This window comes from Hordeum vulgare, chromosome 5H, assembly GCF_904849725.1.
Source record: "Hordeum vulgare subsp. vulgare chromosome 5H, MorexV3_pseudomolecules_assembly, whole genome shotgun sequence".
Taxonomy (NCBI): Eukaryota; Viridiplantae; Streptophyta; class Magnoliopsida; order Poales; family Poaceae; genus Hordeum; species Hordeum vulgare.
In genome coordinates, this window is record NC_058522.1 from 561,457,912 (window position 1) to 561,476,226 (window position 18,315).

The 18,315-nt window shown below is 46.0% G+C and overlaps 2 protein-coding genes, 1 non-coding gene and 1 pseudogene across 3 annotated transcripts; 3 read left to right on the forward strand and 1 right to left on the reverse strand.

Moving 5' to 3' along the window:
* Positions 1-3,782: 3,782 nt before the first annotated feature.
* Positions 3,783-8,960, forward strand: LOC123453003 (protein FLC EXPRESSOR-like). The gene is made up of 4 exons (XM_045129758.1): positions 3,783-4,461; positions 6,379-6,551; positions 7,320-7,462; positions 8,523-8,960. The coding sequence occupies exons 1-4, from the start codon at positions 3,878-3,880 to the stop codon at positions 8,631-8,633; spliced, it is 1,011 nt and encodes a 336-aa protein (XP_044985693.1). The 5' UTR covers positions 3,783-3,877; the 3' UTR covers positions 8,634-8,960.
* A 718-nt stretch (positions 8,961-9,678) lies between these two features.
* LOC123400446 lies at positions 9,679-9,839 on the forward strand. The gene has a single exon (XR_006610720.1). It is a non-coding gene; the product is annotated as a U1 spliceosomal RNA (small nuclear RNA).
* A 2,007-nt stretch (positions 9,840-11,846) lies between these two features.
* Positions 11,847-13,858, reverse strand: LOC123397311 (annotated as a pseudogene).
* Positions 13,859-13,942: 84 nt separating this feature from the next.
* LOC123397312 (GDSL esterase/lipase ACHE-like) lies at positions 13,943-14,239 on the forward strand. The gene has a single exon (XM_045091911.1). It carries the CDS (start codon positions 13,943-13,945, stop codon positions 14,237-14,239), a length of 297 nt encoding a protein of 98 aa, XP_044947846.1.
* The last annotated feature ends 4,076 nt before the right edge of the window (positions 14,240-18,315 follow it).

The window sequence follows — 18,315 nt, forward strand, 5'->3', positions numbered from 1 at the left end:
CCGAGGGTGATTCCTCTAAGCCCACCTTGGCGGGTACATCGTTCGGAATCCAACGAGGGTGATACCTCGGATTCCCCCGATGTTACAACCACACAGTTACTCGACCATGTTACTGGGATCTTCGGTGATTAGTTGTAAGACGGGTGGATTCCCGCGAGACCGTGTTGTTGGCCTAATTAAAATGCTAATGGATTTGGGTATTTGATCTGGGTTGGTCGGAGACCTTTTCGCACTAACCGGCTACGCGGGAAGAATTATGGGTACTCGGCGTCGCGGTATCAGCCGAAGCTTTTCAGATGCCAGCAGTGTAGCGGCGCGCGCCCGAGTGGTCCCGAGATGCATCGCGCTTGTGATTAAGGGATGCTAGGACTGACGTCGGCCGCCCACGCCACGTGCAGGAGCGTGAAGGGGAACTGGGCCCATGAACCCTTTGTGCTTAGGATTTAGACCGGCGGGCTGGCCTCTCTGATTAGTCTTAGGTGGGGCTGCGACGTGTCGATATTCCGAGGCCGGGCAGGACCCAGAAAAGTATGTCCGGCCAGAGTGTTATCGAGCGTGACGGGACATGTGGTGCACCCCTGCAGGGATGAAAATTAACTATTCGGATAGCCGTGTCCACGGTTACAGGACGACTTGGAGTTGTGCCCCGATCTTTTACAACTACAATTGTTACTTAACTGGAATTAGTTTGCCTCGGGATTGCTTCCTCGCAGGGAGTCGAGGGAGGATCTTTAGGCGTGACCTCACTTTAATATTGCTGCAACAATATGACTATTTATGTGTTACCCCTGTTCTACTCTCGTCTATTGCTGCAAGACCCTGAAGATGCTAGTCTTCGATAGGACTAGGCCTTCTCTCTCTATTCTCGCATTGCTGCAGTCAGTCCACATATAACCCCCTTCTTTGATACTGGTGCATAATTAGAATAGTTCTGATGTAAGACTTGCGAGTACTTTGGATGAGTACTCACCGCTGCTTTGCTCCCCCCTTGTTCCCTTGATCCGTTTGCTGCGACCAGATGATGAAGCCCAGGAGATGGAGGTCCCCGCCACCGACGACTGCTACCCCGACGGTGCCTACTACTACGTGGAGGCCGCTGATGATCAGGAGTAGTTAGGAGGTTCCCAGGCAGGAGGCCTCGCCTCGTTCGATCGTTGTATCTTTTGTGCTAGCCTTCTCTAAGGCACCCCATGTTGTTTTATGTCTGTACTCAGATATTTGTTGCTTCCGCTGACTCGTGTGTTTGTCGAGCTTTCGTATTCTAGCCCTCGAGGCCCCTGGCTTGTAATATGAAGCTCATGTTATTTTATTTGTGTCTAGAGTTGTGTTGTGATATCTCCCCGTGAGTCCTTGGGTTTGATCGTACGCATTTGCGTGTATAATTAGCGTACGATTAAACTGAGGGCGTCACACTTTGGGCCTAAGATAATGCATTGTGGAGTAGTTATTAGATGATGGGTTGCTAGAGTGACACAAGATTGAACCATAGTTTATCCGCTATTCCGTAAGGGGCTGATTTGGATCCATATGTTTAATACTATGGTTAGTATTATCTTAAGTCTTCTTTCGTAGTTGTGGATGCTTGCGAGAGGGGTTAATCATAAGCGAGAGACTTGTTCAAGTAAGAACATCACTCAAGCACCGGTCCATCCACATATCAAATTATCAAAGTAGCGAACGTGAATCAAACAAACATGATGAAAGTAACTAGATGAAATTCACATGTGTCCTCGAGAACGTTTAACTTATTATCAGAGATCGTTCCGGCCTATTCTTTGCTATAAAAAGGACTGTGCTACCATGTTGCGCTTTTGTTACCATTATTATTACTTGTTCGTTACAAATTACCTTGCTATTAAAGTATGTGGTACCGACAATTTCAGTGTGTGCAGAAAATACCTTATTGAAAACCGCTTGTCATTTCCTTCTGTTCCTCGTTGGATTCGACACTCTTACTTATTAAAAGGACTTCGATTGACCCCCTATACTTGTGGGTCATCAAGACTCTTTTCTGACACCGTTGTCGGGGGATGAAGCACTTTTGGTGAGTGGGAATTGGTAATGAACAGTTTTTATTACGTGCTCAGATTTACTATTACCTGTTATTATGAAAAACAATCCTTTAACGGGTTTGTTCGGGGTATGTTCACCTCGACCGAAAACACAAAAAGTTGCTCCTCAACCTAGTGCACCTGGTTACGAGCAACAGCGAAGACAGGGGCCGAGCAGGGTCCTACCCCCTCCCCCGCCCCAATAATCGAGGGAACCTAGAGTATGTAACATATAATCAACGATAGGAAGGCTTGTACACATGTGTTTGCCCCCCCACCCATCAGGCTGGCCATAGTGGGAGTAACTTAGGTGGTAACATATACTTGGGAGTAGCAAACATGCTGATGTGGCAGATAATTAAAGAAGAGAGAGAGGGTTAGAGTAACATAGGTAGATACCATAACATGTTAAATGATATGTTATTATGTGTCATGCATGTCAATAAATGAGGTCATCTATGATACTAATTTATGATACTATGCATTATAGAGGTAGTATCATACAATACTATCATATGCATGATACTACTATATGATACTTCCCACGTCAAGTAGTAGTAAAAACGGAAAAAAGCCCGCCAGTGGCGGCCGTGGTCATTGTCGATTGCTCTGGTCCATCGTAACTGCAAGTCCTTAATCATGGGATTAGTTGTCACCACGCCGTCGCGCCTATTCGTCTCCTGCCCTCCGCATGTTCGTCTTGCCCCCTTCTCGCGTGTTCGACTGCTCCCAGGAACTAGCACTGCTGCTCTCAATCAGTCCGATTCAGAGATTCGGGTATTTGGCGTGTGCACTTGTCAATTCTATACCGCGGTCTCGCTTAACCAATGAACGACCAACTAGATTCCTGTATTAGTGTTGAATTGGTACTTTAGATTTTTGTTTTGTTTTGTTATAATTAGGTTGTGTAATTTGTGACTATGATCTATGATTCTATGAAGAGTTCCTATCTTTTTATTTTCTATATGTCCAATTACCATGATCAATATTGGTGTGTCCATCAGTGTTGTACTAGTGTGTCTTATTTTTGTGATGCAAATTACCTTTTATTAGTTTCTAATCTTTTTCATTGAAATTCAGCAGACATCAGCTATGAGGAGAAAAGCAGTGACAAACACCGTTAAGATTAATGCTTTTTTTAAGACACTCGCTTCAAGTTCAGAACCTGCTGAAATTGTTAGTGAGGCTGATGTGCAAGTTACAAATCCAAGTTTAGTTAACATGTGATCAAGATAAGCCAAACATGGTAAATGTTGCAGAATAAGAAGTCATAACAACACCTTATCACAAAGGACTTGATAAACCTTGTCAAATTTAAAAGCACCCACTGAACAAGAAAGATGACGGTCGACATTTTTATATATCTAAGGGAGCATATCGATCAGAGTAGGAAGAATGTCCATTTGATGAAAAGTCTAAACACCATCGCCGATTTCAAAAAGATTGGTACTAATACTCGTGATCTGCGTTGGGTTTTCCGCGATGAACGACATAAACACATTTAAGACCCCGGACGAACGATTTTAAACTTTTAGAACCTACTTGACACACTTAAAATACTTTTAAGACTTTCAGTATATTTTATTCTAGATATCCATAAGTTAATGGGCCGCAGCAGTTATGCTTGGTTAATGGGCCACAAAAGTTAATGGCCGGCAGCGCTCGAAAGTCGAGACTGCCAGTCCAGCCCAAAGAGAGCCCGGGACGGAGGCTCCCGTCATCTGTTCCAGCCTGTTCTTCCCGTTCCCCTCCGCCCTGCCCTCATCGAGGCGACCGGCCGACCGATCAGTCTGACCCCAAACCCCTCCGCCGCCGCCCGCCTCCCCATGGCCGGCCGCCGCGGGCCGCACATCATGAACCTCCACGACTCCGGACCGCCGCTGCTCGGCCGCGCGCCGCAGCACCAGCAGCCCGGCGACGACCGCGGCGAGCCCCCGCACGGCGCCCTCCTCCACCTCCCGCGCGGGGGCCCCGCTCAGCACCCCGCCGTGGCGGCCCTCGAGGACCGCATCGTCGCCCGGGACCGGGACATCCAGGAGTTCCTCGTCGACAACCAGCGGTTCGCTGCCACCCACGTCGCGCTCCAGCAGCAGCTCATCTCCGCGCAGCACGAGCTCCGGGCCGTCTCCATCGCCGGGACCAGGGCCCGCATGGAGCGCGAGGCCGAAGTCTGCGCCATCGCCGACCAGGCCGCGCGCATCGAGGCCGAGGCGCGGTCCGTCGCCGGCGCGCGCTTGGAGATCGACCAGGTCCATGCCGATGTGCGGGTGCTCGCCGGCGCGCGCAGCGAACTCATAGACCGGCTCAAAGGCATCCGCGAGCAGCTAGGGCGCGCGCAGTCCGAGTCCGCCAAGTTGGAGAACGTCCGCACGCAGATTGAGACCATGCGACGGGAGATCCAGAAGGGCAGGTATTACCACCTGTTCAGTTTTATATAGAATCAAAGGGCACACCTCGTCTCCATTCTTATCCAAATGGGACCAAAACCCTACCCCCAGTTCATGCCATCACTCAGTTTAAGATTATTAAGTTCCAGCACTGAAACATATCTTTCTGGACCATCGGTGTGGATTTTATGTTTGTACTTAGAGCGTTAAGTCACATGCTTAACATATTTATGAATTTGTAGTCCACAGAACCTGCTAGCGAAAAGTTTTCTGGGCATTAATGGTAATGCAAAGCAGCCCTTGTTCTGTTGATTGTTGAATTGCTATAGATTGCTATGCTCAAGCAGGCTGCTCTCCAAGGAAACTTTTAAATTGTAAGCGTACCAAGCTTTAGGGTTAGGTCAGATCAATGGTTCCTTGATTTTTGCCCTGAAGATCAATGATGTCCCACAATTAAGCTGGTTTTCTAGAACCTTCAGTACAGTGGTTGCCTGGGTAGAATTATGAGCTCACGTGTCATGAGAAAATTTCCATGGCTTATGTGCGTAGCAATTTGGTAGATTTGTTCGAGCAATTGTCGTTGTATGGCCTAGTTGAGATATTTTGGTATCAAGGTAGAGTTACTCAGGGGAATTGCTGTGGATGTTTCCTTGTTTGCTAGAGATTAGAGGCCAACGTAGGACCTGCGGAGAGTTATTTCTACGCAGTTTGTAGGTTATTTGAATTTATATTGGAGGGTTATATGCTCATCTGCTTCTTAATTTCAGAGGGCTGCAATTGTTAATGACTTAGAAGCATAAGGGCTGTTTAATTTAGTAAGGTCTACTCATCTGCAAAATGTTATACACTAGGCTATGGATGCATGCATTTTACTTCATTTTCCATGCTGCATTATTTAATTGATGATAAATCAAACATTGGTCATATAGGTCGTATGGCATATCACACCACATTTGGTGAGGCATATATAAACCAAATGGCCTCATAGATTTAATATACTAGGCCACTAGGGTAGCGTTCAATTAATTAATGCAACTAGAGTTGCTGTGCCATCGATCACACTTGTAATGTTATGGATGCTTTTGGGGTCAGAGCTACAGCCGGTATGGCAACACCTGCAATCACCTTGGCGTATTGTGGGAAGGCAGCTCAGGGCCAAGTTATCCATTTCCCTAGTTAGCTTATTTTCTAAAGATAAGTGGTAAATGTGGTTAGTTGAGTTATGATGAGACTTGGTATGTTTACCCCCCGCAGCTTGCGTGCATATTATACCGAAGGGATATGTCACATCATTTTGGCTCAACAAAAGATGAAGGGAAATTGGCCCAGCCTGAGTGTTCAGAGCCTTGCATGGCCAAGGACAAGGCCCTTCATAGTCATGAGGGCCAGCCTCATTTATCCGCAATACCGAAACCCTTATTCATATTGCCATCTCCTTTCACCTTCCCCCAATAGCCGAGCTCACAAGATGCGAACTGCAATTTTGATAGGGGTGCTAGTCAGGATAGCCCTGTTCGAATCCAAACATATATGTGATCTGTTAAAGCCAGCATCTAGCCTAGAATGACTGCATGAGGTAGCGTAGCTATGTAATGGTTGCTAGTGGGGTTTGCCTGTAAGATTTATAGATGAACATTGGATTATTGGACTGGTCAATGTACTGCACACAAATGATTGAAATGGTAGGAAGTCTATATCAATTTCGAGTTCCAAGCATCCCACCTGAGATCAATTGTTGTGGTATAATAACATATAGCTAGGGCCTAGGGTCATGGGAGCATTTATGATTTGCCTTCAGACTAAATACTGATATTGTCCTTCCGCTCGTAATGGTCAGCAAACTTTTCTGCGATGTTTGTACTGATCTAGTGGGTCTTGCGCTGTACCATCAGACCTGATCCACTGTCTTTCACTAATGGCCTTTCTTATAATATTGGTAGGGCTGCGGTTGAATTTGAAAAGAAGGCACATGCTGATAACCTTCAACAAAGTAAAGCAATGGAGAAAAACATGATTGCTGTGGCTAGTGAGATTGAGAGGCTTCGGGGTGAGCTTGTAAATGCTGAAAAGCGGGCCACTGCTGTCACCACAGCAGCAGCTGTAACTAACCCTGGTACACTACTGAATCTCTATGGGCTATTATCCTTATCCTCTTCTGTATTAGCTAGTAGCTTTAGAAGTATTTATCGTAACTGCTCTAATCGGTGTTTTTGATTCGATAGCGTACAAAAATACACAACCAAAGCTGCCATATACTTATGATTTTTTACTTTTGGCCCATAGCATCCGAGACAATATATGCTAAAATGGCTGTTAAATACAAGTTATAGTAGTTAGGGGGAGAGTAGGAGAGAGGCTTAGCATATCAGCTATCATAGGTAACTTGCATTTAGCAGTTGTAGCCTTCTCATGCCAGTTTGCGGTTGTTGGGCTGGTTTGTGGAATCTAGTTAGCCATGTGATACTATGAATCTTTACCATCTCCAATCAGATTTTCCTACTGTCCCTTAGAAACAAATGCTTTCGAGTATTTATATGCAAAAGTAGAAAAAAATACAAGCCCGTTTGAAAAGTCTGTGATGCCATGCAAAGCCATAAAAATAGGCATCTTGAGACTTGAGATTGCTATCTTGTGGCCTGACAACCTGACTTTAGTTTGTGAGAAACCCTATCTATGGGGGATTATGGTGGAGCAGCCAGTAAAACTAACTTCATATAGAACTGATGAAACCAGCTGTTTGGCCCATCTCCGGCTTTTAGCCTGGACAACCTGATGGTGGAGTTGGGTCAAACAGGCTAGTACTCAGAATACTTCTTAGCTCAAAGTATGCTTGTTTTCTTGGGCCATTGTGTTGAATCAGTTAGTTACAATCCTATTTCAGGGTATGCTCAACCGTATGGCAGTTCTGAAGCAACATATGCCTATGGCAATCCTGAGGCAGCATATGGTGTAGCATATGGCAGTGCTGAGGCAACATATGCTGGAACATATGCCAATTCTGATGCTTATAGCACCAGTAATCAGGTTTGTTAACTAGCCTTATCATTGTGGTCTTGTCTTGTTTTGGTACTAGTCACAATATTTGTATACCTAGATTGTTGTGGATGTAAAAACTGTGTAGTATATCGAGTTCAGAAACACACTAATTATCGGAAATTCGAGTGTTGATCTCGTTTCCCTAATTTTTTGTTGCTTGAATAACCGCTATATCAATTTGGCGATTTAAAGAGGCTATTATGTTTATTTTGTTGTTTTCATGTACAGTGTGCATGTTTGACTCAGTTTTAACCCTTGATATGGGGTTTGCATATCTTCTAATTTTGTGTTGCTTGAATAACTGCTATATCAATTTGGCAATTTAAAGAGACTATTATGTTTGTTTTGTTGTTTTCATATATATAGTGTGCATGTTTGACTTGGTTTTAACCCTTGACATGGGGTTTGCATATCTTATAATTTTGTGTTGCTTGAATAACCGCTATATCAGTTTGACGATTTAAAGAGACTATTATGTTGGTTTTGTTGTTTTCATATATATAGTGTGCATGTTTGACTCGGTTTTAACCCTTGACATGGGGTTTGCATATCTTCTAATTTTGTGTTGCTTGTATAACCGCTATATCAGTTTGGTGATTTAAAGAGACTATTATGTTGGTTTTGTTGTTTTCATGTACAGCGTGCATGTTTCACTCAGTTTTAACCCTTGACATGGGGTTTGCATATCTTCCACACACTGAAAATTCTTGTTTCCACTCATTCACTCTTCTTCGTTTGTTGGATTGGCCGATTGGGTATCTCTGAATGATTTGTTTTTTGTGTAATATTTCTGAAAGTCAGTTTTTTTTGGCAAATAACGTTTTCACATGCAGTCATAATACTCAAAATCTGTATTGTGAAAACACTTCTACGCAAGAAATTGAGTAGTAGCACTTGTGATAGAAAAAAATCACATGGGTCCTATCATGTTTGGGATTAATTGTAGAGGCAAGGTCCAGGTCCTTGTATCCCCCCTCTCACTGAAATGATATATCTATTTTGAATTTTGCATCTGTTCCAAGCTCTAAAATATGTAACTTCTTCACAGGCTCAGGCTCGCACCGGTGGCAATCCTCATTACATGGCCCAGCCGGTTCACTATGCACAGTACGAGGGCCACCACCAGCAGCAGCAGCAGCACACCAATGTGCAAAGATGAATGCTGACTCAGGGTATCTTTGACCTCGCGTGCTATCTCAGGGCTTTGCAAGTGTAAACGAGTAGATACAGGATGCACCGAATTGAGGTTGATGGATGGATGAATTAATTGCATTGGAAGTGCCAGGGGATCTTGTTTATACATTGTCATTGGTTAATCAACTCTGAAATGTCTGTACAAGTCGATAGCCTGGAGTAGAGTTTTCCGCAAATTCTTGATGTAGTGTCAGTCTTGATAATCCACCAGTTAGTTGATTATCCATTATGAGCTGTCGGATGTACATGCCTATAATGGATAAACTCGGGCAGGTCGCAGTTTCTGTGGTTATCATCTTTGTTGCGCGATCCATTTCTTCTTTTAGGCTTTGTTCGGTTGAGATGGATTTGAAGGGAATTGGCAGGGTTGAGGGGGATTAAATCCCCTCAGTCCTCTCCAATCCTGTTTGGAGGAGGATTAACCAAACAAGGCCTTAGTTTCTTTTCTTTCGGATATCTTTTTTTCGTCTTTCGTCCTATGGAGAATGATATATCCATCCTTTCATGGTTTCAGTAAACGTGTGACATGTTCGCATCGTTCCGCTGGGTGAAAACAAATCCCTTTCCTTTCATAAGAAGAAGTGGTGCGCACACGTTGATATTGTCTCATCCTAGTTGAGAAAAATTATTATCGCTGTTTGTGTAGTATTCGTCCGGAAAAAAAAATCAGAGCTACATACGTTCTATTCATCGAACACTGTCCCAAACTCCCAGGGAAAGAGATAGATTTTTTTTTTTCCTTTAAGAAATAACGAAGAACCAGTGCTCCACAATCGCGACGTTTTTCGTTCCCCAGGCCCACCCACAACCGCCACAGCTCTCAAAGCCCATGTTCCGCTCTGTGCTTGGATGGAATGGGGCAAACACGAGCCCATCTGAGCTCCTGGAGCTAGCGTGTGCCCCCGTTAGCGGCTGCTGCGGCGCATTCGGTTTAGTCCCACCTAGCGTAGCCGAGGGCATCGGGTGGGGGGAGCTCGCTATAAAAGGAGAGGCAGGTGCACCCTTGCTCAATACTTACCTGGACGGGGTCGACGGGCGATCATGAAGGCCCGTGGCCTAGGTTAGTGGCCCACATTGCACTTGGTGGGTGCGCTGGCCTATCATCTCCCCAAGTGGGAGAGTGAACGTCATAATTTGTGGTAGAGGGGGTACGCGTTCGCGCGGCCCCTGCCAATTCTTTGAAATTAAATTTTGGCCCATGTGCGCCCTTCCGTTGCTCCTGACGATTCATAGAAATTGCAGTTTGGTCCTTGTGGTGCAGAATAGCGCTTCTGCGTTGCTCTGCCTGTTATTTGAAATTTAATTCTTGTCCCCTGTTTTTCTCGTTGCTCCTTTACTTTTGGCTTTTTGATCGCCTGGGTTGACATGGAAAAGTATTTTCCAAGTAAGCACAAAAACCTAATATTTTCCAAGTAAGCACAAAAACCTGGCGGTTCACCTGATGCGGATTCGTGACGCTAGAAAGGCATGGTTGTTTACCTTTGCAGACCGATGCAGATTCCTGATGCTAGAAAGGCATGGTGGTTCACCTCTGCAAACCGATGCAGATTCTTGACGCTAGAAAGGCGTGGTGGTTGCAGATGCTTGCCACGTAGGTGAAGATTTGGTTCGCAGTGGCCTGCAAGAGGCTCGACCCCGAGATAAATCACATATAAAAAATCTCTAGTTTGTATCTCAACCCTCATTCTTGACCCCGAGCTATATCCACATCTTCTGAACAACGTCGAAGAAAAACAAGATCTAGGTTCCTTCCTCCTCATCATGGTGAGAAGGTAATGTTGGAGGTAACCGCAAATACTTCACTCCGCTTGTTCCTTCCCCCACCTTGCCGACCAGATCATGTGATGTCGAACAGGCGGGGGGGGGGGGGGGGGGGGGGGGGGGGGGGGGGGGGGATCTAGGCAGATGAGGCGTGCCATTGGCCGCTTCAACCATGGTTGGAGGTCGATATATTTCATGGAGGAACGACGCCACGACGTCAACTTCTTTATTTGCGGATATAAATTATTGTTGTACTAGAGATATTTGCATGCTATTTATGTACCAATTTTGCTATTTTCATAATTACTTCGAGTGTGGCTTGGTTTAATAAAAGATGAAAATTCTGCCTGTTTAATGTAATTATGTCCAACGTTACTAATTTTTGTCGTGTTTGATAAAATTCGTTCGATTAGGTTAGTTGAAATTCAGTTTGAAACATATGAAGACATTGTTGAATGGTTGACCCTCACATCACTGTCCGTAAACTGGTCTTCACGACGGATACGATGCCAAATTTGGGATCAACGTTTTTTTTTGAAAAACCAACATAAGAGATACTCCCTCCTTTTCAGTTTATAGGGCTCAAATCTGAAATCTCATAAAACAAGATGAATTGTGAGTGGATGACATTAGTTTTAACTAGACAATGATTTTTTTCTCACATATTCAATTTCCAAGGCAATAAATGTAGTATCTTTCTTCTCATTGGACTTGCATGATGGACGTAGAAAACGATGCGTGCATAGCCACTCATTTCCTTTCTCTAAACTCTATGAATTAAATATGACGTGAAACTCAAATCACTTTAACTAAATTAGACTCAAAATGAGCCTAATATAATGAAAATCTGAAAATTTTAAGATGTACCCTATAAACCAAAAAAGAGGAAGTACCTACGTTTCTCTTTTATACTCCTACTAGCAAAAGGGCCCGTAGAATACGACATGCTCTTAGTTTACAAAAAAGTATATAATTTGAGTATTGTAGCTACTACCCAAACAAAGATGATCTTAGCCTTCAAAAGCGCAGTTCAAGATTCCACAGGTCTTCTATTTAAATATGACTTGAATTCGGATTTATTACATACAAAGAAACGGTCAAGTGATCTTCTATTTTTTCTCTAATCATGATTTTGCTGAGATGTTCATCCACAATCCAAATCGGTACCGATATGAAAGAAAGACGGGTAATGCATTATTGATTAAGATTGTATCCTAGATAGTATTTTTTAAATGGTTAACATGTAAAATAACATCATATTCAGATTTTATATATTTTTCTAATCAAAATTCATATATAACATGTTAAATTTAGATTTATGGTTTAGAAGATATTATTATTTTAAAAATCATTTGATATGTATTGCGGGTTTAATGTCACAAACATCAGAGGGATTTCTATAAAATACCATGACGGACTAAGAATACCTATTTCCTTTATTAGTATCATCCTCCTCTTTGATATGATCAATCCCTAAACGGTGTGGGCGATGAAGACCAATAACACAAAGCTCAACCCTTGCACGAAAGATATCACCGAAATGGATTCCACGCACATGGCCAACATAACTCTCGGCATTACACTGTGCAGGGCACCTCTCCCTGAGATTTTATAAGCTTGTAGATCAGCTCCTCCTTCCCGTGGCCTGTCTTTAAGTTTATTCACAAGATTCTTGTAAATTAAGCGGAAATCCCGCAAAGACCTGATGACGTTCTCCCTAGCAAGGGCAACTTCATTTTTTGGCATTCCCTGATTGTCATCCTTTTCAACTTTCACCTTTTTATATGATGTTCAGGTGTCCTCACCTTTCCCTGAGGAGAAATGCCGCACGATCGAAACTCTAACATTTGAAAGGACACCTCACAATACTTCTAGTTCCTGGAGTGCATTGTGTTGAGCTGACCTGAGCCCTGTATTCCAGAGTTTTTTTGAGAGACCCGCCATTGGAGCAGAAAGCTTTTGAGAATGACCGCTTGTACCCAACCGAGAACCTCCATGGCACAATTGTTTTCCGCCCTCTGTGGCAATTCGGGTCATTAGCATTGCTTCGAGGAACTGTAGAGCTGCACCTTTTGGCTGCTACATCACTCTCCTTGGTAACCCCATTTTCCGTGCTAGCACCTTTTTCGCCCCGCTGCTCCAGCACATGATCTGCACCAGAAGAAACGTTGCTCTTTAACCCGTTCCTGGCCACACGGGACTTCTTCGAACCCTTAGACTCACAGTTCTCAGCTCCTACATTACTCTGAATCCCCTCCGGGACGCAAGCTGCCCCATCACCACCAACAACGCTGCCGCCAGTCCCAAAATCCTGGACAATTTAATCTCTTACGACACCGTTGCAGTCCGGCCCCTGAAAACAGCAATCTCCTCCAGCCGCGTTGGCCAACCCATCACCCATAATATTGCCGCTGGACTTGCCCAAACGACACTCCGTTCGGCACCTATGCGAGCATTGTTCTCCATTTTCTCCCCATTGGAGCTCCTTGTGCTCATTGTGTGTGTGCCTCGCTTTATTTGGAAATCCTTTTCAGCACCGGTAAGAGACTTGTTCTCCATTTTAATAGCATGGGAGATGTTCACAACCGTGCTGCGTGTGTCTCCCTTCGATTGAAAATCCTTTCCGGCACCGCTGTAGGCACCTTTCTCTATTTGAACCCCATGGGAGCTCTTGGCAGGCCCACTGCGTGTGCCTCTTCTCAATGGGCAATCAATTTCAGCACCGGAGTTCTTGGTCGCACTGCGTGTGCTTCTCTTCAGCTGGCAATCCTGTCCAGCACCGACGCTGCACTCCCCATGGCGCCTCTTCATGGTCTCAATGCGCGTGATTCTTTTCTTCAACCGGGCAACCGCCGGATCTCCCGCGCTACGGCCGCCGCTCGCCGCCGCCGAGTTTTACAGGAGCAACCTCCTCGTCAAAGTGAAGGATTTCTGTAACCAAACCTTGATGCATTCAACCCGCTTCATGTTATTTCACTCAACTATGTCTTCAGTCCTAACATGGCGCAGGCCTAGCTAGTGTCATTCCCCAAGAAATGTCAGTTCGCTACAGCCATCATCCATGGTAGCTAAGCTGTTATTAAGGGTGTAGGGCGAGCGGGACTGCCCGCTAAGCCGCAACGCCGCCCCGCGAAAAAAGCCTAGCAGGTGCCGCTGGGTTGACCGCTTCATCTCAAGCAGGATCAGACGGCATTACCGCTTCGCCCGTCGGGTGTTCCGTGTATCCCACATATCTCCTCGCGCTTCTTGGCGGCTTCATGCCGTGAGCCAAGCAGACAGCTAGCGGCATCCCTCGTTCCCCGGGGAGATCTTGCTCATTCAGCAGTCGAGAGCTGAGAGCCAAGAGACGAGAGCACGCAGCGCCGACATGGCCGACAGCGACGAGGTCAACTGAAACGAGTGCAAGGTCCGTCCGTTTCCATCCTCCATGTGCGTGTAGGCGCCGCCGCACGAGTTCCGAGAGGGAGCTACATGGCGCGACACATGCTACAGATAGACAGATACAGAGGTCCAATGTCGGCAACAACATCAGCTATAGCAGGCGGCAGCGCGCCACACCCAACCGTTCCCCTCGCTCAGGCAGTGGCCCTGGCCCTGGCGCTGGCGCTCTCGCCATCGCCGACGCTGGCCGGGTTCAGCTGTGGCTTGGGCGCCCGGCCGGTGGTGTTCAACTTCGGCGACTCCAACTCCGACACGAGCGATATGGCGGCGACCAAGGCGTGGCGCATCGCGCCGCCGGAGGGCCGCGCCTTGTTCCACCGCCCCACCGACCGCTTCTGCGACGGCCGACTCATCATCGACTTCCTGTGAGCGTACTTTCCCAAATCCCGATCTGTTGCATCCATCCATCTACCAACAAGCAACAAATCATTCATCGGCATCCAACCATGGAGACGGCGCAGGGGCTGACCCAGACCACATCCCTGCGAGGCTGCTACTCATCCAGGACCACGGCGCAGGGGTTGCTGCTCATCCAGGACCACGGCGAGAAGGAGATGATACGCCTCGCCGCTGTTGATCTCGTCGCCCTCGGGCCCCGCTCCTGATGTTCTCGACGAGCAACAACAACACTGCCTGCGTCGACTGTCTGGCGGGTTTTGACGGGTTCACGTTGGCTGCCGCGTTGTCCGTCAAATGGGAAGTGACGTGAGGCGGGCTGCCCGCGGTGGCCGCTAAAAACACAGGCTCCCGCTTCGGTGTTCGGCGGGCAGCCACATCCCGCCCCGCCTGCAACCTGAGCTGTTATATGCACGAGCAGCGCTTTCCCGTACCATCTTGTTGTTGCCCTCTACGTGCAGGACGTCTTGGAACAGACTCTTTGCCTGTACCAGCAACCTTTATCTTCTCCTTGTTATTCCGAGACTCTTTGCCTGCTCCAGCAGCCTTTATCTTCTCCTTGTTAGTCCGAGACCGCAACGGAGATCGCTGCTGCCCCATTTGTAGAGAGCTGCAACGCCACATCACTTGCACGTGAGCATCATACATAACAAACAACCAGAGGTAGGAAATGAAACATCCATGTTAAAACTTGTAGGGAAAATCAGGCTAAAAAACATAGCAGCATCGTACCTTCTAGAGCATAAGTGTTGCTTTTGAATAACATGGCATCAAACTTATCGATTGCAGGCAGTGCAGCAAAACACACCCGATCAGCATCAACCGCTGCTTCCTGCTTCATCTTTTTTTCACGACAAGTGCAGTTGGATTACCAGGTAAGTGATCACAGCAACACACCCAAGAAAGTGAGCATGTACTAACCTGCGGTTCAGTAAAACAAAAATTATCAGTAGACTGCTCCTGCTGATCACAGGGGGCCTGCATGACGGCATATCGTTCACATTGCTCTGCCAAACATTGTTCCGCCTTACAACTGACTTAACCATGTCGTGGCTTATTGTCAAGATGGCACAGTAGACTATGAGACAAGCTTTTTTTTCTTTCTAGTATAAATAATTATTTTACTAAAATAACTGCACATACATATATGCATTGTCACTATACAACCTCGGAAATTGGACAATCGAATTAAGATTACAAGATACTGTGTCAGTCACTGGTGGTATAAGGGTTCTTACTCAGTATCTCCATGTATTAGTAACGCCGCTCCCACTCGTTCTTCTAGCTCTTGAGGGCAGAGTGGTGTGTGTAAGAGAGTGGTGTGTGTAAGTCAGCAAAAGAGTAACTGATTTGCTATGAGGCCCACATGCTCTCGGCTCCAACCTCCATGATGAATGTGGACGCATCCACCCATGTATTGTGGGCCTTGTATCATCATGTCAGATAATAATTCTTCCAAAGTAATCAGGCGTCAAAAGGATCCATCCACTCGTCATCCTCCCTTACGCCTTTTCCCACCGTTCTTTGAACATCTCCAACTCAACTGACGATTGTCTTCTAATCTGTTGATTGAAATAAAAGGAGTGCAATTGACGTTACAAAATATGTAGGAGAAACATATTGATTTAGGTTTAGAGGGAAGAGAACATATGTTATACTCACGTGTATCCGCAAATCCATAGATCTTGGAGGTAATTGCAACAAGAAGAAAATTGATGATCAGATGATAATACTGGTAGTTATCTTACAGGCATCGAGAAATCAAGGCTAAAAGGATTTGTACCTTCGCCCGCTGGTCGCCCTGGGCGGCACCGCCGCCTCCCCGGTCTCCATCTCGCGCCGCGGCCGCCCTCCCGTCGCCTCGCGCGTCTTCTCGAACGGGGCCCTGTATTCGAAGGAAAACAAATCTCGTCGGGCCTCAGCACGAATCGAACGAAAGGTGCCAGAGAGGGGGAGAGAGAGAGAGGAGATGGGGCCAGGAGAGGAGGGGGCGTACCTAAGCGAGGGGCCGCCGACGGCGGCGGCGGCCTCACTGTCACGCCCAAGATGCGACCCTATCCTCAATTTGGCACGGAGGCCTCGTCAGGGATAGAAGCGCATCTCGTCGTGTCGCAAGAATGGATATCGTTACAAGTACATGTACTGAAAAGAAGAGATATGTTTAGAATTGGCTTACACTCGCCACAAGCTAAATCAGAGTCATAATAGTACAATATATAATCATCATGAAGAAGAGCAGGGCCCGACTACGGACGAAAACAAACGAGAAAAGAAGAACGACGTCCATCCTTGCTATCCCAGGCTGCCGACCTGGAACCCATCCTAGATCGATGAAGAAGAAGAAGAAGCAACTCCAAATGAACAATCAACGCGTTCGCGTCAAGTAACCTTTACATGTACCTGCAACTGGTGTTGTAGTAATCTGTGAGCCACAGGGGACTCAACAATCTCATTTCCAAAGGTATCAAGACTAGCAAAGCTTATTAGGTGAGGTATGGTTAAGTGGCGAGGTTGCAGCAGCGCCTAAGCATATATTTGGTGGCTAACTTACGATTACAAGAAATTAGAGAGGGAAGATCTACGCATAACGGACGTGAACTACTGATGATCAAATGAATGATCCTGAACACCTACCTACGTCAGACATAACCCCATCGTGTCCTCGATCGGAGAAGGAACTCACGAAAGAGACATTCACGGTTACACACACAGTTGGCATATTTTAATTAAGTCAACTTCAAGTTATCTAGAACCAGTGTTAAAAAAAGTTTCCACGTTGCCACATAACCGCGGGCACGGCTTTCCGAAAAGATTTAACCCTGTAGGGGTGCTCCAACTAATCAATCACAAATTACCACAAGCCGCATAGAAATCCTCAATCACGAAGCTCGCGATCTCGTCGGATTCCCTAGTGGAAAACCTCAACTCTGAGATTACCCAAAGCATCACCGGAATCCCGATGCACAAGATATTTCGTCAAAGGTAAAACTATTCCAGCAAGGCCGTCCGACGTGTCGACGATCCCGATAGGAGCCGCGTATCTCGTTCTCACGACACGACGGATGAGCTAGACGTTGGGATCGCTAAACCTCTGGGTGACCAGAGGGGCGCCGGACATCGCTCAGGTGGGACCAACCCTCATGAGGAGCACTGGCCCGAGGGTTGATTAAATTACTCCGCGGGTGCCGGCGGGTCTCTATGCATTATTATTAGGTTTTTAGGCAAATGTAGTACCATAGTTGGGCCTTGCCAGACCAGCTTTAATCTAAAACAAATTATCAAGGGGGTCCCCATAACGACCCCGCTCGTGTTAGGAGCGCTCAATTATGGAACATAACACCGGTAGCCGAAACTAAGGGGGCAAAGGTGGAACAAAATACCAGGCTAGAAAAGGCCGAGCCTTCCACCTTTTACCAAGTATATAGGTGCATTAAATTAAATATCATTTAATATGGTGATATAACAAGGAACCCATGTTATCACATGGAAGCAACTGCACCTGCAACTAGCAACGCTAACACAAGGTTAAGCAAGCAGTAACATAGCCAATGAGTGGTTTGCTAGGTTGAACAGGTTGAAGGTTTTATGGCATTGTTGAGAGGCTGATATTTAACATGTGGCAGGCAACGAGACATAATCGACAGCATAGGAATAACTAGCATGGCAATGATGGTAATGGTATCTGGGGAAATTGTCATCTTGCCTGAGATCCCGCTTGGAAGAAGAATGCCTCCGTGAAGCAGACGAACAAACGTAGTCGAACGAGTCCTCACAATCCGGCACGCTGCGGAACTCTACCGAGACGAAGCAAACCGGAAACACAAATCAACACACGGAATTCACCACACGATGCACAACACAAATGATGCATGAGCAACTGAATACATGCAAGTCACGGCATGACAATTCACAACACTCAAACACTACACATTAAGTGAAGTTCAATATGCAACGAGTTGCATGTTGACGAAACTCCTCATTAATTATCTAGTTCTATCCTGATTAGGTACACGACAATATTAAATCTGGTTAAACATGGCAAGAGGTGA